Genomic DNA, 27822 nt, shown 5'->3' on the forward strand with positions numbered 1-27822 from the left:
AGAACGTGATATTATCATCTTGATCGTGTTGGTGACGATCTCGACCGAACAAGTACTGGTCGTGATTACTACCCGCCATGACCAGATCTCTAGTACGTAGTGTGAAACTGTGAGGAGGCTAGAAGAAACTAAAGTAAGAAGGGAGATGAGTTTGAAGATAAAGATAGAGAGAGAGCTAGAAGAGGAGAAAGTTGAATGAGAGGAGTTGGGGGGGTGTAGCTGCGGTCCTCCTCTTCTTCCTATTCTTCTCCACCTGTTTTATATGTGCAAGAGACAGACCACTATTGGATCTACAACAAAGGGTACGACTTTTTTGAACGCATCGAAATGAATGCGGCTTAACAATAGCAAACCTTTTCCTTTGTCCTTTTGTCCCTCTCCCCCCTTTTGAATTTTCTTGTGGTCAAATATAGAAAATGAGCATCTCGATCTCTAGACATGCCAATTTCAATTTCCAATTATTAGCTATTAATTAATGTAATAATTTTTTTAAAAAAAAAAAATAAATTTATGTATTCTCTACTTGATGGTGCTATCAAGCTTGAATTTATACCTCCCCGAGAAAATCTACACCAGTGATCGGCTGCATGGTTTTAAACAGCAGATATTACCATCGATATAAAATAGAGAGAGCATATATAACTATGTGAGCTCTCTTGTGTTTTCTATAATTGGCCGGTTTTATAGGATTTGAATTTGGACTGCTTGGTGGTACTTGACATCCTAGGCGAGGTTGCTCTCGTGAAAAACATCATATAGGAAGAGAATGATAATACATCATCTAGAATGAATTTTGATTAATACAACATTTTCACTTTATCAACACAATCAAGCCGTCTATTGATACAATTGTTATCGATGAACTTACTATTATACTATCTTGTATATGGATAGTTGTTAATGATGTACGCGTAAATGTGTTTTTATTATAATTTTTTTTCTTTCTATCTTTATCTACCTACATAATTTCGAGCACCCCGGCATAAATTTGTTTCTCATCAAATATAAAAATACTACGAGTCGCACAATGAATCCCCACCGTGGGGCCAGTAAGAGAGGAAATAGCAGCTGGAGACGAATCACGAAAAGCTACCGGCGACAGTCGGTCACGTATCTAGAACTCAGGGCTAGTCTACGAGGAGCGGTCAAAGTTTTAGAAGGCTGGTCTACACCAAAAATTTTTTCGGTTTGGTATGGGTCCTTTCTCTCCCCCAAACATGCTACCGACAGGTGTCCTGAATGAAGCACCGTCATTTTGACTGGCCCGAGGCACGTGACATTTCTTTCAGAGACTAGACACGTGGAACGCAGATGATGACATCACATGACCGTCATAGTCCTCGGCCGCTTTTTCATTTTGACGGGGCTTAATTGCACTTAAATACACCATAGTTTTTCATATATTGCACGTACATACCCTTATTTGTTTTTTTGCAGAACTTATACATCTTAAAGTTCTTAAAATTTGTACTTATATATATATATATATATATATATATATATCCTAATTTATTTGAACACATGCATATGTACATAAATAAAGATGTAGCATAGCCACAAAGTCGATTAACGTTCACATTGAAAAATAAACAGTAGATCGACCGATCATGGTAACATGCGTTGTCAATCGTTGAAAGTAGGATGGAACATATCGTGCAGAAGACCGTTAGATGATCAAGGGAGTTGGCAAGATGCTGTGTGCTGCTGAAAAGGAGATATTGATGTGTATAAGATCTGCAGTTAATTGTGCTTTGTTGTTGTTGATTTAATTAGTTGGGGATGGAATGAGGCCTCAAGAGATGATGATGTCTTGATGAAGCATTGGCGTGCATGGCATGATAATGGGCGGAGAGCCAAAGAGATGAAGCTCCCTCGAACTGTTGCAGGGCTTGATGGTGTGTTGTTCCTATCGTAGACGTTGGGATCACGATGCTCGGTCTTGATACGATCTCTCCACCCTTTCTTCACTGTGCCACTTCTGGCTTTGTGCACCGATAATAGCTCCTGCATCCCAATGGTCATTTTTATAAGTAAAATGCAAGTGTGCTGCTCAAATGTGAGTCTAAATGGGGCTTTTTGGTTCTTCCCGATGTTGTGTAGGTATATTCTGCCATCCTGAACTTTTTGATTAATGATGGAAAAAACATAGATTTATTTTATCTAAAGTATAAACTAAATATTTCAAACTTTATTTTTCAACTGTTAACAAATTAAACTGTGGATTTTGAAATACAGATGTCTACCTATAGACTTCTACTCAGGGTAAAAGTCTGAGGAAACTTCTTGAACCAACCCCTTCGAATCGGTTTCAATGCTATCCAAGTAGTAAAAAATGAGAATTTTTAGTTTAAGTACGTTCTTCGATGAAGGGTGTTTCTGAAGTAACGTCATAATAAAGGATTCTTGTAATCTTTACGCCTAATTAAACTAATCGAATTCAAGGAATAATTCGAAAACTAATATACATAGCTAATAATATCAGATTCTTAAATCAATTTCTTCTCAATCTCTAAATCTAACTAGATCTATATTACGAACAATTCCAAAATGCACTGCACTGATGGAAGAAACTAGGCTAGCTTAGTATATGTATGATATGAAACGCCTAGCTGTAATAAATGCGATAGTAAGCATGTGTATATATATAGTTATAAATACATAGCGTAAGGTGTTCTTGACACCTCCTGCGCCCGTACTTCCTCCATCTCATAACATCTCAAGATGATCAACCTCACTTTTGATGACGCGAAGCGAGGCCTCCCTTTTGCCGTTTCTTCTCTTTCTTCCTCCCCCCTGCGCCCTTTTCTGTTGAAATTCAAAACCCATTAGATTGCATATAACGTATGATTCTAATGATTATTCATATGGGAAACTAATTAACATTCCCCCCAACACATGTTGTTGATTCTAATGATTTTCATATCATAGATCGAAATCATTCTTCAAGGAAACAGAAATTCAGGGACGCATGCAAGTAATTAAAGCAAGGTGATCGTGCATAATCTTTATGGAAATAAGTTTATGCCAACCCGCACTAAGATCAAAAACCCTAAAACCCCTAACTGTCATAAAGTTATCCTGATGGACCTTGAAGTAACTATGATAATTATAGCTACAACTACTAATTACCTTCCCGGATTTGATCCACATCATCTATTATTATACAACTACGATAACATAGCTAGCTGCATAAATATAGTAACATAAAATTTAAAATAAAAACTAATAGAAGAATCGAAGGTTGGGGCGGGAAATTCATGAGGATACATAAAAAATAAATAAATTAGGCCAACTTAATTACACTTTTTATAGATTTCGCCACAATTATCACTCAACCTCTCCGCGTCATTTTTCAACGTTGGGGGTTCTCCCACAATATTAATTTTCTTGAGCGAGTATGCATCTTGCTAGCATCATCGTCCGTCTCCGTCATCCCATATACTCTTGTCTGGATGAATCCTCATCCCGGCGGCCACCTCGTAGATGACGCAGAGACGAAAGGTTCTGCAGTGGGGGAGTCGGGATCAAATGCACGCGCCAGCGCATTCCAGCTCAGCTCCGGCGCGGCTCTCTGAAGCAGTAACAATCATATTTTTAAACCACAAAGTAGTCATATCCGCGTATTCCGCCACTAATTCACCCACTACTGCTGCCGGGTCGCACAGATGAGGACGGGAATAGTAGAGAAGGTGCTGAAGTCAAAGCCGCATGGCGAGCGAACTGGGAGTAGCCGCCCGGAAAAGCACCAGGAACTGGTATTGGCCTGCGTAGCAGTATGGGACAGCAAAGAGAAGAGAACGTGATATTATCATTCTTAGTCGTGTTGTGACATCTCGACCCGAACATCACTGGTCGTGATCGTACTACCCGCTGCATCCCTCAGTACCGTAGTTGATCCCTGGAGGAGGCTAGAGAACTAAAAGTAAGAAGGGAGATGAGTGGAAGATAAGATACGCACGAGGAGCTAGAAGGAAGGGAGAAAGTTGATGAGTCAGGAGTTGGGGTGAGCTGCAGCGTCTCCTCTCTTCCTATTCTTCTCCACCTTTTTACTATCGTGCAAGAGACAGACCACTATTGGATCTAGCAACAAGGGTTACGACTTTTGAACCGATCGAACATGATGCCGGCTAACAATAGCAAACCTTTTTCCTTTCGTCCTTTTGTCCCTCTCCCCCCCTTTGAAGTTTCTTTGGTCAATATAGAAAAATGAGCATCTCGACCTCATAGACATGCCAATTTCAATTTCGAGGAGTGTCTATGTAGATTAATGTAATAATTTTTTTAAAAAATAAAAAAAAATTTATATTCTCTACTGATTGTGCCTATCAGCTTGAATTATACCCTCCCACCGAGAAAATCTACACAGTATCCCGCCTGCATCGTTATAAAACACCAGATATTACCATCGATATAAAATAGAGGGAGAGCATATATAACTATTGTGAGCTCTCTTGTGTTCTATAATTGGCCGGTTTTATAGATTTGAATTTGGACTGCTTGTGACTTGAATCCCCGGAGGCGAGGTTCGCTCACTCCCGCTGAAAAACATCCATATTAGGAAAGAGAAGCAAATACTATCATCCTTGAATGATTTTCATCAACACCAAATCAAGCGCATTGATACAATTGTTATCGAATGAACTTACTGTATTATACATCTTGTATATGCGCTAGTTGTTAATGAGGTACGCTAAATGGTTTTTAATTATAATTTTTTCTCTTCTATCTTTGATCTACCTACATAATTTCGAGCACCCCCGCATAAATGTTTTCTCAAATATAAAAATACTACGAGTCGCACAATCGATCCCCACCGTGGGCCAGTAAGAAGGAAATAGCCAGCTGGAGACGAATCACGAAAGCTACCGGCGACAGTCGGTCACGTATCTAGAACTCAGGGCAGTCTCGAGGAGCGGTCAAAGTTTTAGAAGGCTGGTCGTAACCAAAAATCTTTTCGTTTGGTATGGGTCCTTCTCTCCCCCAAACATGCTACCGACCAGCGTGTCCTGAATGAAGCACGTCATTGTGACTGGCCCGAGGCACGTGACATTCTATTCAGAGACTAGACACGTGGAACGCAGATGATGACATACATGACCGTCATAGTCCTGGCCCTTTTTCATTTTGACGGGGCTTAATTCCCACTTAAATACACCATAGTTTTTCATATATTGCATCGTACATACCCTTATTTGTTTTTGCAGACTTATAATCTTAAAGCTTCTTAAATCTTACTTATATATATATATATATATATATAATATATCTAACTCTTATTTGAGATGACCATATACTACTAAAATTTAATATCGTACTTAAGTTCCTAAAGATGTTAGAACTTACACTTAAACATGTACCCTTATGTTATGCAACTTTGAAGGGGGTGCAAAGCGTTTAAAAGTTTAAAAAAACTTTAGGAAGTCTTAACTATCAGGTTTTACAAAAATTTAGTATATTTAATCACCAAGTTTTAAAGACTTTAGAGATATATAAGTGCTGTCAAAAACAAGATAGGATAATCTAGCAGGTCTAGTTAAGTTGTTAAACTGCCAATGAGCAATACTCCCAGAGTTTCAGGACTTCGCTCTCGTGAGAGCATCCACTGACTTTACCATTTTTGAAAACCCGGCTATGCATTGAGGCCTCCCAGTTAGTCAAGCACGGCCGCAGGTTTGATACCCATGGTTCGGAGGTATTTCTCTTATATATATATATATATATATATATATTATATACTATATAAATATATATATATATATTTATATATAGATATATATATATATATAATATATATTATATATAATATATACTATATAGATATATATATAATATATATATAAGCTGCAATCAAGAACAGAAACTATAAGATATTTAAGTGGAATTAAGCCTTTGTCTGGTAAAAAAAAAAGGAGCATAGAAGTGGAATCTAATAATCTAATAATAACCTTATAAATCCGAGCATGGGCAAATGGGATGATTATAATAGGAATCTAACATTCAAAATGATAATAACGATGGATGATAAATAAAACGTTGTGCATATATTTGCTGTGATTTTATGTTTGTCTGGGGGAATTATATAGTTTGATGGATGACAGAAGCTTCTGTAATTTTACGGTTGAAAATATTGATTTTTGACTTGACTCCGTTGCGTTTGCGTTTGCCTTTGTGTTTCACAAGTGATAAAGAAAGTGACAACAATTTAGAAAAGGAGACGAATGTGAAAAGAAACCGGAGGCAAGGATGGTGGATAGATGAGTCTTCATCACGGATCTGGTCGTGGTTGCTGCAATTTTGCCGACCAATGCCCCTCCTCGCTTTAAATATGCGCGATTTAGGGATGGAAAACCCAATGGTAGGCTAATTGTTCTTTAAGCTATGCGCATATAATTGATAAGTTCATTAAACAATAAATAAATAGTTTTCTAATATTTTGTTTTGTAAATAAATAGAGTCTAATCAGATGTATATTTGATTCGATTGTTCATTTAAAGTTTCATACCTAATAATTTGTATTTTGTATGATTACATGAGTGTGTATATATACATACACACATTTTGTAATATAAGTTTTATACTGATTTTTGACAAACTTGGAGCACTTTCGTGTCAGTTTTTAAACCAAATGAAAATATCTTTTTTTATTACATAGTTTTATTTGTAAATTATGAATTATCACTACAAGAAATTACATCTTTAACGAAGGGATTTCCCTTCGTTAAAGTGCTGAAAACCTTCGTTATTGTATGCTAACGACGGGGAAAAAAACCTTCGTCACCCGTCGTTGAAGCCCTCTTCGCTAAAGGGTCACGAAGGGATATACTACCCGTCGTTATAGAGTCTATAACGACGGAACATATTACCGTCATTAATATTTACGACGGTAATTATCACCGTCGTTACCATCAGTAACGGGGATATTTTCCCGTCGTTATCATCAGTGACGGGATATTTTCCCGTCGTTACCATTAGTTACGGGGATATTTTCCCGTCGTTACCATTAGTTACGGGGATATTTTTTCATCGTTGAAGACTAATTAATGACGGTTGGATACCGTCGTAAAAGTCCTCATAATAGGTAATTAGTAACCCATCAACGACGGTGTTTTCCCTTCGTTGATGAACAAAATACAGTTTATAAAACCGTCATTGTAGACTATAAATTTCTAATATACATTAATAATAAATTTTCCATTCATAGGCAAATATCATATTATTCTCAACCAGACACTAAGATTCACAACAAAAATATATTAAAAATACCCAATAATGAATAAGAGGTAAAATAAAAATTCCATTCATTAATAACATCAATAAATAAAATTTCACCATCCTCAAATATTCAATACTAATAATAAGAGTTAATATCTTAATTGTTCCAAAGAAAAATACATGAAACTATACATGAAACTATCTAAAACAAATTAAAATAAAAGTTTGGGGAAGACACATTCTTTCATCTCTAATCATCGTCAAAAGAAGACTCGAGCTACCCCCTCCTAATCTTGCATGGATAGCCTGAAAAATTTAAAAAAAATCACATAATTAAGAAATCAATTAAGCAAATAAGTAAAAATCATATTTTTTAGTGCAAGTAGTCAATCATAAAAGTATATAAGAGATTTTACAAAAAATAATTACCTAGTCCTGCACACGTTCTCGAGTTTGAGGAGTCAATGAAGGTGATTGCCTAAAAAAAAATTCTTGCATAGCTTTCACTTGTGACTCCAACTCGGACATCCTTTGTTGTTGTTGCTCCTGCTCATCTAAGCGTTGTTGAAGCATCTGGGTCTTTCTCTTTTCTTCTATAACCCGTGCTTTCAGATCAGATCGACTAGGGAGCGGTCCTCTCAAATCTTTCAAAGTAGTCCCGCCACCAAATACAGTGATGTGACCATGAGATTGCTTCCCAAAGATTTTTTAACTATCTCAATGTCAGAAAGTGAAGGGTTTGCTTGTTTGACTTGAACAATTTCATCCTATAAAAATTAAATTCATATGTTAGTACTATATAATGCATCATTATCAAACTTAAACACATATTCTACTTACATATTTATCTTGATCCCCAATATCTAGTGTTTCATTAGCTTTCTTTCGAGTTTCATGAAACATTTTTGCCACATCAGGTGGATTTCCTGACTTGCCACCCTTATTCAAATATTAAATACAAATGAGTACAACATCAAACTAAAAAACAAAGTAGTTATAAATAAATAGGAAATTAGTTTTGAATGTATACCAATTCCCACGCAATTTGTCTAAAGGATTTGCTGCCCGTGTGGTGGAGCATCTTTTTTTTGCCTCTGTTAAGTGTATTTTGTTGGCTTACTTTCTATACATCAAGATTAAAAGATAATTTCAACAATCCAACAATATACATGGAACAAAATTAATAAAATTAGGAGATTAATACCTGGAAATTTGAAGAAAAATAATGTTCCTTAACTAGCCAATCTCAGTCATCAACACTCACTTCTGTAGGTTTATTTCTAAGTGCAACTTGCAATGAATTTTCTTTCACATATTTCCTGTGCATGTCACCACGCCACTTATTCCACAAATCGCGCAAGTGTCTCATTACTGACTCTCTCTTTTGCTCCATGTCATCAGCATCAAATAATTAGGAGATTAATACCTAAAATTTTGAATAAAAATAATGTTTCTTATCTAGCCAATCCCAGTCATCAGCACTCACTTCTGCAGGTTTATTTCTAAGTGCAACTTGCAATGATTTTTCTTTCACGTATTTCTTATGCATCTCACCACTCCACTTATTCCACAGATCACGCAAGTGTCTCATTACTGAATCTCACTTTTGCTCCATGTCCTCATCATCAAATTTATCCTACATCAAATTGGAATCAGAATTTAATTTATAAGAATTAAAGACTAATTGAAAAAAATTAAATTTTAAAGTACCATAATGGATGTCCACATATGATCTTTATTTTGTTAAGGTATTTTTTCCGAATTGAATGAAGAGGAACGAAGATCTCATGAAAATGAAGATGAATGAAGGCAACATTAGATTCCACAACAGAGTAATATGAACAAGACATAATGTTTATCTAAGTCAAAATATTTTGCTCAAGTGCATCAATTTTCATGGGAAGGACACGAAATTGATCTAGTCCATATAAATCCCTTAGTTAAATGGAGATTAACTACAATTTAGTATTCACTTAGAAAACTAAATAATTAATACTTTAGATATACATTAACCAAATAATAGTATATTTGATTTAATTCAGAGCATAACAATTAGCATACCCTAGCACTTACACTAGTAGATGTTCAAATCCTTCAAGATGCATGCACTCTCTATCCGGCGTGTGGAGCTACTCACAACAATAGATTGATGGCACTTTGAGCTGTCCACTTAGGTTTCATCTCAAGAAGTTGCATAGCTGCAAATTTTAGCCATAATACATGCATTAGCTATAAATCCTACATTAGCCAAGCAACTTACCCTGAACTGGAGTGTCCAAATTCAATAGCATTCCCTTGATCAAATCCCAAGCTTATTTACAAGCACAGTCGATCAAGAGCATCAACCACGCAAGCATTGTGTATGACATTAAGCTCCAAAATGTGCCCAACCCTCATCTACAGATCCATCACGAGAGAATGCGGAGAAGACAAATGCATTAAGTAACTTCATTCAGGCACGTCCACATGTTAGACCATGATGATTTGAAAAAATAAAATAAAAAAGAATGGAAAAAAGGCAGATGCACATGTTCTGTATATTCTCGATAGACAGTACAGCCTCAAGTATGTAAGCATGCTTAGAGAAGCTAGCCAACATAGCACTTGACAAGGTAATATTACTGATCTCAATAACTAAAAATACATAATAAACCTCCTTTCAGCCTCCAGACATCAAATGCATCAATAACCTGTAGACAAAGACAATGCCAGAAAGTCTAAGATATATTTGATTCATCCCCATAAGTGGTTATCCAATAAGTACAGTTTTCAATTAAACTACGCTTCTAACAAGCATAATAGCAAACATTTGGTGAGCAAAGGCATCATGAGCATTCCCTTGATCAAATCCCAAGCTTATTTACAAGCACAGTCGATCAAGAGCATCAACCACGCAAGCATTGTGTATGACATTAAGCTCCATAATGTGCCCAACCCTCATCTACAGATCCATCACGTGAGAATGCGGAGAAGACAAATGCATTAAGTAACTTCATTCAGTCACGTCCACATGTTAGACTATGATGATTTGAAAAAATAAAATAAAAAAGAATGGAAAAAAGGCAGATGCACATGTTCTGTATATTCTCGATAGACAGTACAGCCTCAAGTATGTAAGCATGCTTAGAGAAGCTAGCCAACATAGCACTTGACACGGTAATATTACTGATCTCAATAACTAAAAATACATAATAAACCTCCTTTCAGCCTCCAGACATCAAATGCATCAATAACCTGTAGACAAAGAGAATGCCAGAAAGTCTAAGATATATTTGATTCATCCCCATAAGTGGTTATCCAATAAGTACAGTTTTCAATTAAACTACGCTTCTAACAAGCATAATAGCAAACATTTGGCGAGCAAAGGCATCATGAAAAATGTGAAGCTAAACTTTGTATAGAGATTAAAGGTCAAAGTATCATTTTCAAGACCAAATTTAAAAACAAATTCAAGACCAATCTTTTCCAATTTTTTTTAGATTTTCCTCTATCGTGCTCATTGGAAATGGTGATGCAATCTCAAATACATTTATAGCCAGAAAGTATAAGTCGAATACCTTATGAAAAGGGACACTCGACTAGATCATCTAGGAGAAACAGAGGCGATCGAAATCGTGTAGGTACACGACGACGGTTGATAGTATGCACATTAGATCTCACGACACTGGCGGCGACGACGTGGCGAGCGACGACGTTGATGGGCGATGATGTGGGTGCGTTGGAGCAAACGCTCTCACAAGGGGCGGCTAGGGCAGGGACCAGGGTTTGTTTGTTGAAGGTGAATTAAAAAGAGATGATGAACAGTGTAATTTTTAATTAATCTAGTGTTTATTTTAATATATATATATATATAGGTGCGGTTAGAGGGTGATTTGGGTTTCGGGTTATTCATATTAATTTTGATTACTAATTAATCCTGTTATGATCAGGAGTTATGATTAATGAAGGTAATGTACCCCTTCGTTTTTAAGAAGACCCAATAACGACGGTATTAGGATTAAAATAATGAAGGGATTTGAAAACCATTATCCCATCTCACATCATTATATAATATTTGTAATCACTCGACGAAGGCTTTAAAAACACGTTGTTATTATATGCACATTAACGACGGTCAACTGGTCCCTTTACTAATTTTGGTCGTTAAATGCCGTATTTCTTGTAGTGTATGTTTCAAATCAATATATTATAATATTCAAGAAGTATTCATGAATATTCGAAAAGTATTTGTACAAATTTAGAGTGATATTCAAACTTGTGCCCGAATTTGACGAGCTTAAATGAACATAAATATGAACTGCAGTCTTCGATACGATTCGTTTCTAGCCCTATAGTGATAAATCATGATAACCCTGAGGTTTATAACAATCTTCTCATCTAAGTTTGTATATTGATTGATGCTCAATTAATAAAATGGACTATGGCTCTTATCTTCTCATGAATAAAATGCATATGCATATCCCTACTAAATCTCTCCTCCTTTTTTTTGGAGGGGGGGGGACTTAGCCTAATTCTATTACCATTGTGTTCGGGATTTGCTAGGAATAAGAAATGAAAGATAAAATAGGCGAAAGCAGAAAGTAAAGAAGGTGAGAGAAAATATAATATCTTGTTTGGGAGTTTAGTGAGAGGAATAAAGGGAAAATTGTTTCCATCATGTTTGGACACTCTAGTAAAGGGAAGGGAAGGGAAACGGAAACCTAATCTCCAATGATAGAGAGCCAAATATCTTTTATGACTAATTTCTCTTCTCTTTTTTAATCTACACCCCGATTTCGAGGGGAGCAAAAGACAACATTTTTATGTAAATTTCCCCTTTCCTACATTAGTTACCCCTCTTAAAAAACTCTCAAACTAAATGAAGTTCCAGCTTCTTTTCTCCTACTCTTCTATGGTACATCCCATCCAATTGGAATGTTAGATGGAAAGAAGGATTACAAATGATGGTATCAATAGATAGTTTACATTACATAGATAGTTATTTGTTAAAGGAGAGAGAGAGAGAGAGAGAGAGAGAGAGAGAGAGAGAGAGAGTCTTGGGGTAAATTTTCCTTAGATTAAGTATTGAATGTGTACACACATATATATACAAGTAGAGGAGGGCGATGTGTGCTCTCATAACCGATGTGGGACTAAACCCACCACTAACACATACAATAATATCAATAGCCCCCCTCAAACTCACAAACTCATGTTGGATCAAACAAAGTGAGTTTGCATACAAGAAACGAGAATTGATGTACATGTAAGGCATTCGTGAAGAAATCTGCAAGCTCATCGGCAAATGAGACATGAGGAAGTTGAATTGTATTGTCCTTGATAACTTGTTGATGAACAAAATGAACGTCGATCTCAATGTGTTTGGTCCTCTTATGAAATACTGGATTATTAGCAATCTGGATGACACTCTTATTATCACAGTAGAGAGGAGTAGGAGTCGGAATATAAATATCGAAATCACGGAGAAGATGATGAAGTTGAATAATCTCTTTAGCTGTTGTGACATTGCACAATACTCTGCCTCGGTGCTAGAAAGGGCGATAATATCTTGTTTCTTACTCCGCTAGGAAATAATAGAATTACTAAGAAATATATAATAACCTATAGTAGACTTCCTGGTAGTTGGATCACCAGCTCAATCAGTAATAGAATATGCATGAATCTCTAAATCGAATGTAGCAGAAAACAGAAGAGAGTGAGTGCTAGTGCTCCAGAGATACCAAAGAATTTGTAATAAGGCATCATAATGTATAAAACGTAGGGCATTAAAAAATTGACTTATAATACCATCAGCATGAGAGATATTTAGTCAAGAGATGCACAAAAAGACCAACTGACCAATAAGATGTCGATATCGGGTAGGATCAGATATAGGCTCTCCATCAGTAGAGCGAAGTTTAACATTTTGTTAAAGTAGTGTATCGATAGTTGTATCATCAGTTAGCTCAGCATGAGCTAGAATATCCGTGAGATACTTTTGTTGAGAGAGTAGCACTCCCCGTGGCCCCTGAGAAATTTCTAGACCAAGAAAATAGTAAAGAGATCCAAGATCCTTCATATGGAACTATTTTTACAATTTAGATTTTGCGTACCAGCAACATCATCACCTATAATGATCATATCATCTACATAAAGGATAATTAGATCCTGCCGCGCGATGTAGTACAAACAAATAGAGAAGCATCTTGATGACTTTCCATAAAGAACGCCTTGAGCACGACATCGCGAAAATACTCAAACCAAGCGTGGGGTGCCTGCTTGATACTATAAATAGCACGACGAAGGAGACATGCATGTCCTAGAGGAATATTGTATCCTGAAGGCGGTTGCATATAGACTGTCTCAGATAAAGAGCCATAGAGAAAAGCATTCTTGACATCCATCTGATATGCGGGCTAACGATGAGTAGTAACAACTGTAAGGAGAGTACAAACGGTGGACATCTGAGCAATAGGAGCAAAGGTCTCCTTATAATCAATACCCTGTTGCTGAGTGAAACCTTGAGCCACTAAACAGGCCTTCCGATGTTCAATCGTGCCATCAGGATGATACTTGATGTAGACAGTAAAAATTACCTTTGCAGATAAGACTGAAATTCGCCTGCGTATTCGAGTCGCCCGCACGACTTGAAAATCGGGCTCACCTGTGTGATTGACTTGCCAGCACAAACTAGGTGATGCGGCATAAACATGTACCAAAAAGGTTGCAAGTGCACAACCGTGTCAAGTTATAGTATAAAGATATCGATCCCACGAGGAAAGTGTTTTTGTAGGAGAAAATATAAAATCGGTTCTAATGTTGTGTATGTGACAAATAGGAGTGATGAGTGAATGTGATTATAAAGAGATTGAGATAGTGAAAATGGTATGTAAATAGGTGCAAAGTGTAAGTGAGAGTGGATTTGAAAAAGAATGAGTATGATCAATAAGGTGAGAAGAAAAAAAAAAGAATAAAATCAAGAAACAAATAAAAAATCAAGAATGAAGTGTTAGACCCTAGAGGGGGGGTGATTAGGGTCTTATGCTAATCTAATCCTCTTAAATGCCAATTAAAAATAATTAATACGTTATCCTAGCAAGTATGAAAAACAACAATGTATATGAGCTAGGATAAGCAATATGAACAACAAGATATATCCTAACAAAGAGATATATGCAATGATATATAAACTAAGGATGATATAAACATAAATAAGATAAACAAGATAGTGGACAATGTGAACAATAGATAATGGCGACAAGAATGATATGAACAATAAGCACAAGTGAGACGCCAAGACAATCACAAACACACAAAGATGATCACGGAGTTCGGACCTTCCGTCCTACGTCTCCGCTCCCCACTCCCGGGGAGAAATCCACTATCAACCGGGTTTTCTACGTTCACCCGAACAACGTTTACACCTCACACTCGGTTTTCTAGCTAACCGAAAACTTTACAATCAACACACTATTGTAATCCCACTCTACACCCACTAAGTGTTGGACCTAGCCGTGTCTCCCTTAAGTGCTCGGTTACAACCTCTCCCTAGGCACGTCAACCGACGCCACTCCTCTTGGGACGATCCCCGACTCTCACCACACACTCCTCACTCGGTGTACAAGTGTATTACAAAGTGAATCTCACAATAAGCACAATATAACAAATGATTGTTCTCAACTATGGATGAGAACACAATTAAGCTAAACTCAAAGTTACAAACTCTCACCACCCAACTATACTATGTATGTAAATACTAAAAGCTCAATGTGGGTGTGTGTAACAATGAGTAAAATGAAATCTAACTCAAATAGCAAACTAGCAATAATTAATATATGATAAATCAATAATGAAATTGCTAGGGAAAAGAGTTAGAAAACTTCTCTATAAACACAAAGAGAGGATGAGAAGATTTTGAGGATGAAATCCTCAACTGGTGATGCAAACTCCTCTTTGTAACAGCAAACCCCAAAAACAAACTAAACAAACTCAAACCCTTGTTTAAAACTTTCTTAAACTTGTTTTTAAAACTCTCTTGATGACCTTGAAAAGACATCAGCAATGGGGTATATATACCCACTAGGAATCTCAGCAAAAAACAGAGCAAAATGACCAAAAACCCCAGAAAACATCAGCTCAGAAAATAGCCGTTAGAGTGCAACGGTTATATTGTCGGTCGGTCGAAAATTCCGTCGGTCAACCGATGAGAGCAAAAACGCGAAGAAAACGTTCTGGACCATCGTCGGTCGACCGGAAATTCTGTCGGTCGACCGATTTGAGCTCTCGGTCGACCGGACCGGTCGACCGATGACTCTCTGGAAAAATACTGACGAATGGTCAATTGACCGGTCGACCGTACCGGTCGACCGAAAACTGACATCCCAGAAAAACAAAGCTGATTTTAAAACACTGTTTAAAAATATCAAATAAATTCAGAAAAATGTAAAACTTTGGGGAATGATTGTAGACATGATAATACACATGCTACAAAAACTGGTTTTCTAAAAAGACTTCCCAAATGAGAAATATCATCATTTTACAAAATAGTCCAAAACATGAAAATATGAGATACTTGAATTTTGATGTTTTGACATAAACCAACTTTTGAAACTTTGTGAAATGTTTTTGTAGACTTAGTAAAACATGTATAAACTGATATTGAAGTCTATAAACTAAGAATACAATATTTTCACAAAATTGCATATTCTATGCAATGTTTTCAAAAACATAATAGAAAATATGAAATATAGAATTTCATATATATAACCATAAAAACTCAAAACATATGTATGTATATATATAACTATATATATGCATAGAAACCAAAACTTATACATATATATATGACTATATATATATATATATACGAAGAAACCAATAAATGTGTGTGTATAGATAATTGAGCTTAGAGTATATAACACACATAATATAAGCCAACCTCCTCTTGATATGATCGTGTAGGCTCAATCCATCCATCCTCCAACAACGTTGTTTGTCTACAATACATAAGAATGTACAAACACTAGACAAACAACATTAGTAGTAAATTGTTTGTTAAACATCATCAAAACAAAGAGGCCATCATGAAGACCAAAATTCTAGAATAAAAGAAAATGCAAGAAATTAAAGATGGTGGATTCAATTATAGATATGGGTCATCTAAAATTGAACCCACTTCTTAGAAAATAGTGATTCCTTAGAGGGTTCTAGCCTAAAGGCGAATCAAACAAAATAAAAATAAACAAAAAGAAAAACTAAACCCAAGAGGGTTCTAGCCTCAAGATGAATAGTATAAGAAATTAAAATCTAAACTACAAAATAAAATTACAAGAATTAAATGCAAGAAAATAAATCTATTCTATAAGCATGAAATAAATCTAATCTATGAGCATGAAATAAATCTAAGGCAAGAGGGTTCTAACCTCTTGGCTATTTAAACAAGAAAATAAAATCTAATTACAAGCATGAAAATAAATCTAACTAATAAGCAATAAAAGAGAAATAAAAGAGAAAAGGAAAGAAATGCAAACCTCTAAATAATTCTTCATCTCCATCTTCATCATCCAACAAAGAGAAGAAATATTTAAAGTGGTGAAAAAAATTATTATTATTAATTGCAATAAAAAGTTATAATTTTGGAAGGCCTTCTCAATTAAGAGTAGCCATCCTCTCCAAAAGGAGTTACAAAAATTTTCACACTCTTAACCCCTCACTCTCTACCCCTATTTATAGTAATCTTCAAAGAATATGAGCCATTGGATTTGTCTTGAGCCCCAAGCAACAATCTCCACCTTTGAATTTGCTTTTTGTATGTTCTTCTCTAGCTCAACATAAGAGGCCCATATGATTTATTTGATTTTCAAAAGAAAATCAAAATCCAATTCTGCAGCAAGCCTGTTCAAGTTCGGTCCATGAATTAAAAGCCAATTCTGCAGCAATCAATGTTCGGCCTAGTGGAGAAAATCAAGTCTGGTCCATAATGTTGTTGTGCTTTTAATTGCTTTTTTTTCTTTCTTTTCAGCAACCAAGCAACCGGCCCATTCCTTTATCTGCAGCAGTCCTGCCCATGAGTTCATCTTTGGGCCTTTAAGCTTCAATTATTCAAAAATCCAACTACAACCATCAAGTTACATGAAGCAATCAAGTCTGGTCCAATTTTCTGCCTAAGTTCGATCTATTTTGCATTCAAGTCCGGCTTATTCCACTCTTTGCATCCAAGTCCATTCCACTCTTTGGTGTAATCATTTTTTGTTTTGATGGGCTTTGGGCTTCAATCATTTTTCTCTTTTAAGCTTTTGCTTCATGGGCTTCTAAAATGCTATACAATAAAGAAGAGAGATTTTGAGGGTTTTTTACATTTAATAATATTTATTTATATTTTTATTCAATTATGTGCAAACTAATCTAACAACAATTATTACATTTAATAATATTTATTTATATTTTTATTCAATTATGTGCAAACTAATCTAACAACAATTATTAATGGTATATTTATTCATATTCAATTATGTGCAAACTAATCTAACAACAATTATTAATGGTATATTTATTCATATAAAATAGATAACGAGGGTATAAAATTGTAATAAAATTAGAGACTCGCTCGCAAACCTAACTCACCTACATACCCAGACAATCAGCCAGACGATCAACATCCTCGCCAGACTCGCCATGGTACTCGGCGGCTGCTATACCACGTACAGGGATGAGCCTTCCCACTTTCCACGACGTGAAGGGAAGGAGCATAGTACTCCGAGCCCATCAAGTAGCCGCTCATAGTACGAGCGACCAGTCAAATCCATGCAATCGCTAAGTCCGCCTGCATACTTACGGCTGAGGCTCACCTCGCCTGCATGAGTCAAGAGCCGAATTCACCTACAAACGATAAACTCACCAGACTCGCTAGGGTACTTGGTAACTACTATGTCACGTACAGGGATGGGCCTTCCCACTTCCCACGATGTGAAGGGAAGGAGCACAGTACTCTGAGCCCATCAAGTAGCCGCTCACAGTACGAGCGACTAGTCAAATCCATGCAATCACCAAGTCCGCCCGCATGCTCACGACTGAAGCTCACCTCGCCTGCACGAGTCAAGAGCTGAATCCTCCCGTGATCAACAAACTCGCCGAGCTAGCCAGAGTACCTGGCAGCCGCAATAGCATGTACGAAGATGGACTTTCCCACTCCTTACGACGTAAAGGGAAGGAGTACAGTGCTCTGATCCCATCAAGCAGCCGCTTATGGTACAAGCGAAAGGCATGATATCTCCCAACAGTACATGGTCACATTCCATGATTCATGGGAGTGACCACGTCATCTCTCCTCTATTTAAGAACTTCTCCTGGCTACAAAAAGGAGGTTCGTTCATAGTTAATTGATTAATTCAATCAGTTAGCTGAACCACTAGCTCTCGACTCTCGACTGAGTTGACGACAAGCTCTTTGCATGACCTTTGCACTATAGCATCCTCTCCTAGCTTCGGGCCCTGATTGCCATCGAACTCAGAAACTCGAACTTGACCAGCACGAGCTTCTACTGTGTATGGAAGCTCACTAGAAACCTCGATCGAATCATCCAAGGGAAGCAGACTCGGTGCAAGAATCGAGCGAGGCATCCTATCGCTATCAAAGTCCTCACATTAAACAAGGAGGGCCTTCTCTTCGTTTATGCTATAATTTTGATTCATTAGTTTTTAATAAGCTATTCTTATCAATACAAATGATATCCCCATTTTGGGAAATTAAAATTTACACCTACAGAAGATGGCGACCACAGTGGGAGAAACTATTTTTTCAACCGAAATGGTGATAGCTCAATTCGATGAGATTGCTGTTGGGACGACTGTGGAGTCCCTAGAAATCGAGTTTGACCAAGCCAAGTACGAAGAGTACTTGTCTTCCTCCTCCTCTGGTGGTGATGCGTCCCACAAACGCTATAGAGTCGTGCGTAGAAGCCGACCTCAAACGGTCAAAGCCTTCACACCTGATGACTTTATCTGAGTCATGCCAGGGGAGCCTACTCCCTCCAAATTGATCAAGGCTAAGCCAGAGGTCGAGAGCACAGGGCGAAAGGCTGCCAGATGGGTCGCCAAATAACCCTTGTAGGCCCCCGCTCAGGAAGAGATAGTGGTTCAGCTCGGCGCAGACCACGTCATCATGGCCCGCATGGACGCTCCTTCCTCTAGAAGAGCCCGCCAGCGGCGACGATAGGTCCTCGCCTGATAGAAGGCCCGAACCTTCACCTCATACGACGGCCCGAATTATTATTCGGGTCTGAAATGTGCCAAATAGAGAAGCAACCCTCCCAACGTTGGTGGGCTCGCCCTCCCGTTCAGGTGGACTTTACTCTAATCGTAATATCCCCCATTTTGACGGGTCTGGTATTTCTGACCAACTTAGCCACTCAGGCAAGCCAGTCAGAATGAGCGAGCCTACCTCCTCAGGTAAGTTTCGCTTCTCAGATCATATCCCTGATGCGAACAGACTGCTCAGAGTAGGCGAGCCCTCGAAATCAAGCGAGTCTCACCGAGTCCGCTTGGCGGATAAGCAATACGAACGAACGGGCCTTAACAACAAAGGCAAGACGGTAGGCGATACCTCATAAACTCACCTGCATGAACAGATGGTTGAGTTTTTCCTGCAGGTAGAAACTCGCCCGAGCACGAAGAATCGCCTGTCAAGGTGAGCTCGCATAACTCCAACACTTGACCATTCCACCCAGTATACACGGGAGAGTTCATCCGAACCTCTCTCATGCGACCGCTCGGTTGACCCTTCTGATGCCGGGGGTTGTCGTCGACTACCTGCAGAGGATCTCCGGAGTTACCTAACTCGCAAACGTACCATACATGAGGCTAATCCTCAGTGTCACTGTGAGAGGCTTATCCAAACGGTACTCGCCGATTGCCAATGTATAGAAACGGCGAAGCCTTTGGTGTTCGGGAGGCTTGCTCAAAGACCTTCCCAGCCGAGATCTTCTTGCCTAAGGCGTGACCACCAAAGAAGGCGCGCCCTTGATGATTTAGAGCTCCCGTCTGCTATGGTCAACATGACGGGAAAGGGTAAAAATATACTTCCAGATCCCCCAGATTTGGATTCTTTCTTGGAGTCCAGTCACCCACTGGTTCAACGCGAGCGTGATGGTATATTCCTACACACCCGCAGTCGTACAGGAGTCAACATCCCACTCGATTACTCTCTCCTAGCGCCCCTTCTGTTAGTGAAGAAGAAGTTTGTTTGGCGGCGGCTACATCCCAAACATCGCATTCGAGCTATGGCGAGCTAGCAAGAGTGCATATGGCTGAAACCTTGAGTGATCAGATGATCGCTCAAAAGTTTGAAGAACATCAGGTCGCCATTGAATCCATAAAGGACATGTTGGAGCGGCTTCTGAACAAAAAGAAGAAGAAGAAGGTCACGTGTACCCCATGGAGGCCAGTGGAAGGCAAGGAATGGGGACCTACTCCTAATCAGATGACTGAACGGGAAGATAATGCTGAAATCCTGTCGGATCACTTCTCGAAGTCATCGACAGGAACGTCATGCTCCAGGGTACCACCTGAGACAGGAGATTCGAGGAGTTCCAAAGCCAACTCAATGCCTTGAAGCTTCAACAGAACATGAACAAACTGGGGGTGGTCAGGCCATACCCTGTCGAGTGGGACACAGTCCTCTACCCGACAAAATTCAAACCCATCAGCTTGGTGTAGTTTGATAGTAAGGGTTCTCCCTTGCAGCATATCTACTACATTATAGCTCAGACCGAATTCCTCACCGGGAACGACGTCATCCTCACCCGGCTATTCATCGGCACCCTCAAAGGGGTAGCTTTCGAATGGTTCTGCAAGTTAGAACCAGGCTCTATCAAGTCAAGGGCCGACGCAGAAAGGCTCTTCCTCACCCGCTTCTTCGATGATGATACCGAAGTGTCGATGGCTGCACTCCTTGCTAAAAAGCAAAGGAAGTCGGAGTCAGTCAATGACTTTGTAAAGAGATTCAGGAATCAGTTGGTCCATTATCGAGACCAAGTCTTTGAAACCATACTGATTGAGATGTGCCGTAATAACCTTTCAATCCATATTCTGTCCAAGGTTGGCACAGTAGAGACCCGAACCTGGAAAGAACTCATTCGCCAAGGCGAGCAGGTTGAGAATATGACCAAAAAGGGAGTTGCCAAACCGAGCGCACCAAAGAATCCTCCTCGAACGAGAGGAAAGGAGATCATGGCCGTTGACTTCGCTCCGGTGCCCAAACCAGTTCAGAGGCCGAAACCTAGGCCGTTCGAACAACTTCCCCCGAGGCAATACGACTTCAGGGAAGACCAAGTGGTAGAAACCCTTAACACGCTCCTCAAGAGCAATAGGATTAAGCTATCGGAAGTAACTAAGCCCGAAGAGGCGAGAAAAACAAGTGAACCGAACTACTGTGCGTATCACAGGTTCCTCGGCCACCATACCTTCAAATGCTATATCCTCAAGGACAAACTTCAAGCCCTGTACGATGCGGGAGTTCTAAAAAAGGAGAAGGTGCATAAACAGGTGACCACAAACATGGTCACTCTGAGTTTTGGAAGGGATCTCCTAGAGGTTCAAGCGCCGACGGGGATAGTTCCTATCCCTAAGGCAATGCTGAAAATCATTAACGATGATCCTCATAATCAACGAGGAAAAGGTTTAGTATCCCAAATCTTACCATCGGGGTAAGTGATGTGGGTCCATCCAGACCTCCTCGGTGATGAGCAATGGACTTTAAAGCCTTTGAAGAAGACTAAGGGTAAACCTTGCCACGCTATATCTGCCATCCCAGATGAAGGCAAAATGGTAGTAGCCGCTCTCACCGACTCCGATGAGGAAGCTATCGCCCTAGCCACTAGAGCAGGGAGAGAATTCGCCAAGAATTACCCTGCCAGAACAGAGGATCCTGCAGGACCTTCCACAAGACCGCATGCAACGACCCCTCTGAACCCCGATGGGCCTAGCTCGAGTAATTAGCCTTTCAGGTTCAACGTACTCGCACAGCTTAAGAGCATTCCAGCCAGAATCACCATGTACGAACTCCTGCGTCTGTCTAGACCTAATCAGGAGGCTCTGCAAGAGGCATTGGCCGACTCAGAGGTCTTCGCCACACACTTCTCGTTTGCTAGGGAAGAGGACAAGGAAAAGAAATATTTACAGTGCTGTCAGGCCTCTGAACAATGGGTCCCTTGCATTACATTTACCCCTGAGGACATGCTAATCAAAAGCACTTCCCACGATCGACCCTTGTACTTCACGGGGTACACCAGTTCCTCCAGAGTGGATCAAATCCAAGTTGACCCGGGATCCACGCTGAGCATTGTCCCCTTTAAACTTATGCAATACCTGGGGGTCCCCCAGAAGCATCTTTCCATGACAACCACGACTATCTTTGGGTTCAACGCCACCGGGATGAGGCCGCTTGGTAAGATCCGCCTAAAGTGCCGTATAGGCGACATGAAGATGGAGGTCACCTGTTACGTCATTGACATGGAGCCTTCCTACAACATGCTTTTGGGACGGCCATGGATCTACATTAATCACATAGTCCCGTCCATATTACACCAATGCCTAAAGTACGTGGACGACTACGATCAGGTGAAGACAGTAGTTGCCGACAAATAACCCTTCAAAGGAGTCGAGAACTACTTGACGGATTCCCTGCTTTACCAAGATTCTGACAAACCACCGATCAAGGAACTCGAGAGCAGTAACGAAGTAGATAGTGAACCCGAATACGGGGATAGCCTTGTCCTGAACGATTTCGAATCGTTTGTAATCGGCTATGAAAACCATAATATAACTGACACTGTCTAGGCGGATGAGATTATCTTAAATAAGAAGTTCAACTTTGCTTAATTATCATCTTGCCCGACATCTAAGGATGACCTGCCTAACGTCTCAATGTCGAGGCTCTACAGTGACCCTTCACTACATTTCCCCGTGTACTCGTTGTATGTCGTAATGAGACAAGTGATTGAGTCTTCGCAGGCTGTATTCGTCGTACCTTCCCAAGATAATTATCAAAAGGATATTATCTTTGGGAGAGTCAATCACCCCTTATGCACGTTTTGTGGGACGAGTCTGAAGAGGAGGAATCTCCGCCATAGTTTTTGCAATACAGTTAAATAGCGAAACATATGATGAAGGACATGGGTTAGGATTTCGCTCGTCAAGAAGGCCTGAACTACAACCGAGGGCGGAAGACGATCATTCGACCCACCTATGTGCCTAAAGGCAAGCCCTCGAATTACTTCGCCAAGACTCAGAGAGGTTTGGGCTACATTTCTTCCTCATCAGAGTTGTTCTGCAATTTCGGCGGGTACTCCAATGATGTCCGCTCAGAGGATCAATCATCGACATCCTCAGTGTGGGACTCAGACATCAGCGTGGGAGACTTGTTCAACAACCTCACAGTCAACATGGTTGTGACCGATCCTGGGTCCCGCTTTATGATGAGACATGGGATCGCCATGTCAATACCCAGTGGAGTAGTCATTTCAAGCAACGTGAACCGCTTACCGAAGATGAAATCCTCCAAATAAACATGGGCGATGAGACCAATCCCAAGCCTATATTTATCAGCGGTAGTCTACCTCCCCAAGAGAAGAAGACCTCATAGCCCTCATACGGGAATATATTGATGTCTTCGCATGTAATTATGAGGACATACCCGGCCTTGATCCACAGATCACTATGCATCGCCTCAACATCGGCGCGGACGCCAAGCCTATTAAACAGCAGCAGAGGCGGTTTCGTCCACAAATCATAGAGACAATCGAGGCCGAGGTGAAGAAGCTGATCGAATCCTGCTTCATCAGAGGGGAATAGCACCCCGACTGGGTAGCCAACATTGTTCCAGTCCTAAAAAAGAATGATAAGATCCGCATCTGCATTGACTTTAGAAACCTCAATGCCACTTGCCCAAAAGACGAATTCCCTCTCCCCATCACGGACGTCATCATCGATAATACGTGCAGATTTAAGAGGATGTCCTTTATGGATGGATTTTTAGGGTATAATCAAATCAAGATGCACCCCGATGACGAAAAACACACTTCATTCAGGACTCCAATGAGGGTATATTGCTACACGATCATGCCTTTCGGACTCAAAAACACTGGTGCAACCTATCAACGCGCCTTGTGCACGATTTTTCGAGACCATCTATGAAAGATAGTCGAATGCTATATGGACGACCTAGTCGTGAAAAGTCACAGTAAAGATGACCATCTCCATGACTTGAGGGTGATGTTCAAACTCATGAGAACTCATCAACTCAAGATGAATACTACGAAGTCATTCTTAGGGATGCCCAATGGTAAATTCCTTAGATTTGTAGTCACAACTAAAGGAATCCAAATTGACCCGGATAAAGTACGAGCTATCCAAGAGCTTCAGCCTCCCCGTAATCTCAAAGAATTAAGGGGTCTCTAAGGATGATTGGCTTACATCCGGAGGTTCATCTCAAACCTCTCGGGCAAATGTCAACCCTTCTCCAAACTGATGAAGAAAGGTGTCTCCTTCGTATGGGACGAGCCTTGCCAAATGACATTCGAAGAGATCAAAGCTTACCTCTCAAACCCACCTGTCTTGGCAGCTCTAATATCAGGAAAGCCATTTCTTATCTACATACGAGCCATGAAACACTCTCTAGCCGCTCTCTTAGCGCAAAATGATGATGCCGGCCATGAGAAGGGTATCTACTGCCTGAGTAGAATCCTACAGGGTGCCAAACAACGATACCCTATGGTCGAAAAGGAATGCTTAGCCTTGGTATTTGCCATCCAAAAGATACGACATTACCTAGTTAACCAAACCATCCATGTCATTTCCCGAATAAACCCCATCTGAGTCTTTATGACACAGCTCGTGGCCTTAAACTGACATTTGGCCAGATGGGCACTCCTACTGTCTCAGTACGGCATTTACTTCATGTCGCAGAAGTTAGTCAAAGGGCAGTCTATCTACGATCTCATGGCCAGTCATCCGCTGGGGGAAAAAACTGACCTGTTCGAAGATTTGTCAGATGAACCCCCCCGAAGTCAACACGACCTCCCCGTCGGAAGCTTGGCAGATGTTCTTCGATGGTGCGTCTCGTGTTGCCACGAGCAGATCTATTGTTGCAGGAGTGGGGGTGGTTCTCACTTCTCCACATAACCACGTATTACCCCGAGCCTTTTCTTTAACAGAACCATGTACCAACAACGTGACTGAGTATAATGCACTACTCATTGGACTCGAGCTGGCCCGAGAGTTAGAGGTAAAGCATCTCGAGGCCTACGATGACTCTCAACTTATTGTTAAGTAGATGACGGGGGAATATGAGGTTAGAAATGACGATCTAATCCCGCTTCATAAAGAGGCTACCAAACTAGTTGAGTCATTCGAAAGCTTCCGCATTGAGCATGTGTTTCGTTCCAAGAACACGCATGCGGACGCCCTCGCGTCCTTAGTAGCTAACTTGGCTCAGCCGTTAGAGATGACTCAATGTGTCATTATAGCGAGCCGATGACTCTTTCGATCGGAGAACGTTCTAGAAGTAAATACTACTCACCAAGCTCCGGATCAACTTGACCCGAAATATTGGTGTCTCCCGATCATCAACTACGTTTTGTACGACATGTTACCTAAAGACGTTAGGGAGCAAGAATCTGTCCGCCGACGCACCTCAAGGTTCTACTACGACTTGACCACAAAGACGTTATATCGTAGGTCGTATGATGGTTTATTGCTCCGATAACTTTCAAAGATAGAAGCGCAACAAGCTCTGCGTGAAGCCCATGAGGGCACCTACAGAGCTCACCAGCCGGAACCTAAGCTGTGGGATCGTCTGCGGAGGATAGGCTACTTTTGGCCAGGGATGGTTAGCGACGCAATTGCTTATGCCAAACGATGCCACGCATGCCAAATCCATGCCAATTATATGCACCGACCTCCTAAAGACCTGCATACAGCAACATCGTCATGGCCATTCAAAACATGGGGAATGGATATAGTCGGTCCAATATCCCCGCCATCAACAAGGGGTCACTGGTTCATCCTGGCGATCACTGACCACTTCTCCAAATGGGCCGAACCATCCCCTTAAGAAAAGTCAAAACCAATGATGTGATCAAGTTTATCAAACATCATGTCATATATTGATACGGTGTACCTCGACGTGTCATCCATGACAACAGCACGTAATTCGTTAGTCATGCATTCACCCAGTTCTGTGACAAGTTCTAAATTCAGAACCTTTCCTCTACAGCCTATAATCCTTCGACAAATGGCTTAGCCGAGGCCTTCAACAAAACCATCATTAAGATCCTAACCAAGCTAACCTCCAATAGCAAGCGCGACTAGAACGAGAAGCTTGGTGAGAGCTTATGGATGTATTACACAACGGTTCGCACACCGACTGACAACACGCCTTACTCATTGGTATATGGCTGTGAGGCCGTGTTACCATTAGAGATTCAAATTCCATCCCTTCGTGTTTCTCTAGCTATAGGGATGATGACCGAGGACAATCATCAACGACACCTCGCGGAACTAGAATCGTTGGATGAAAGGCGGCTTGAAGCCCAACAGCACATTGAGTTCTACCAAGCTCGAATAGCTAAAGCCTTCGACAAGAAAGTCAAGCATCGATCCTTCAAAGAGGGAGAATTGGTCCTTGCTGTTTGAAGACCGATGATTCTCACTTCCAAGAAGAAAGGCAAATTCCAGCCCAAATGGGAATGACCGTTCGTGATACAGACAGTTTATTCGAATGGAGCTTATCGCCTCGTCAAACCAAACGACGATAAGATCATGATGCCTATCAATAGCAAATTCCTAAAGAAGTACTACTCTTAGTACTACCCCACATACTCCTACTGGTGCAAGAGTCTAAACTACCCTTGCAACTCCTACTGGTGCAAGAGTCTAAACTAGCCCTTCAAACTCCTACAAGTGCACGAGTCTAAACCGGCCCTTACCACCTCCAACTGGTACACGAGGTTAAACCATTCCTACTTCATATACTCTGATATACTTGCGAGTATGAGCCACTGCTCATGAGAAACCCCCTATAAGACTCTGCGTATAGTGTTCTTAGGGGAATCCAGATCCCCATTCGGTGAAACCTTTCTACAGTTAGGACCAAATTCCACTATCAAGTTAATCTTCACCTCTGATGGTCTCCCCCAAATCGCACTAGTCGATCCTCTCTAATAGGATGATGGGATGACTCCTACTGTCATGTTAACTATTACTTCTGACGAAATCAACTTACTAATCCTCTCTAATAGGATGGTAAGCCCACAGAGTCGCTCACATCGTGATAAACAATCCCCATTCGGTGAAACCTTTCTACAGTTAGGACCAAATTCCACTATCAAGTTAATCTTCACCTCTGATGGTCTCCCCCAAATCGCACTAGTCGATCCTCTCTAATAGGATGATGGGATGACTCCTACTGTCATGTTAACTATTACTTCTGACGAAATCAACTTACTAATCCTCTCTAATAGGATGGTAAGCCCACAGAGTCGCTCACATCGCGACAAACAATACAGCCATGTTAACTGTCACCTCTGGCCACATCAACCTATCAATCCTCTCCCACGGGATGATAGGTCCTCATAGT

The 27822-nt window shown here is 40.2% G+C and overlaps 1 protein-coding gene across 1 annotated transcript; it reads left to right on the plus strand.

The window, feature by feature from the left end:
* LOC109841837 lies at positions 20491 to 21896 on the plus strand. The gene is made up of 2 exons (XM_020410774.1): positions 20491 to 20745; positions 20931 to 21896. Exons 1-2 carry the CDS (start codon positions 20491 to 20493, stop codon positions 21894 to 21896), a joined length of 1221 nt encoding a protein of 406 aa, XP_020266363.1.

Source organism: Asparagus officinalis, chromosome 5, assembly GCF_001876935.1.
Source record: "Asparagus officinalis chromosome 5, Aspof.V1, whole genome shotgun sequence".
Classification (NCBI taxonomy): domain Eukaryota; kingdom Viridiplantae; phylum Streptophyta; class Magnoliopsida; order Asparagales; family Asparagaceae; genus Asparagus; species Asparagus officinalis.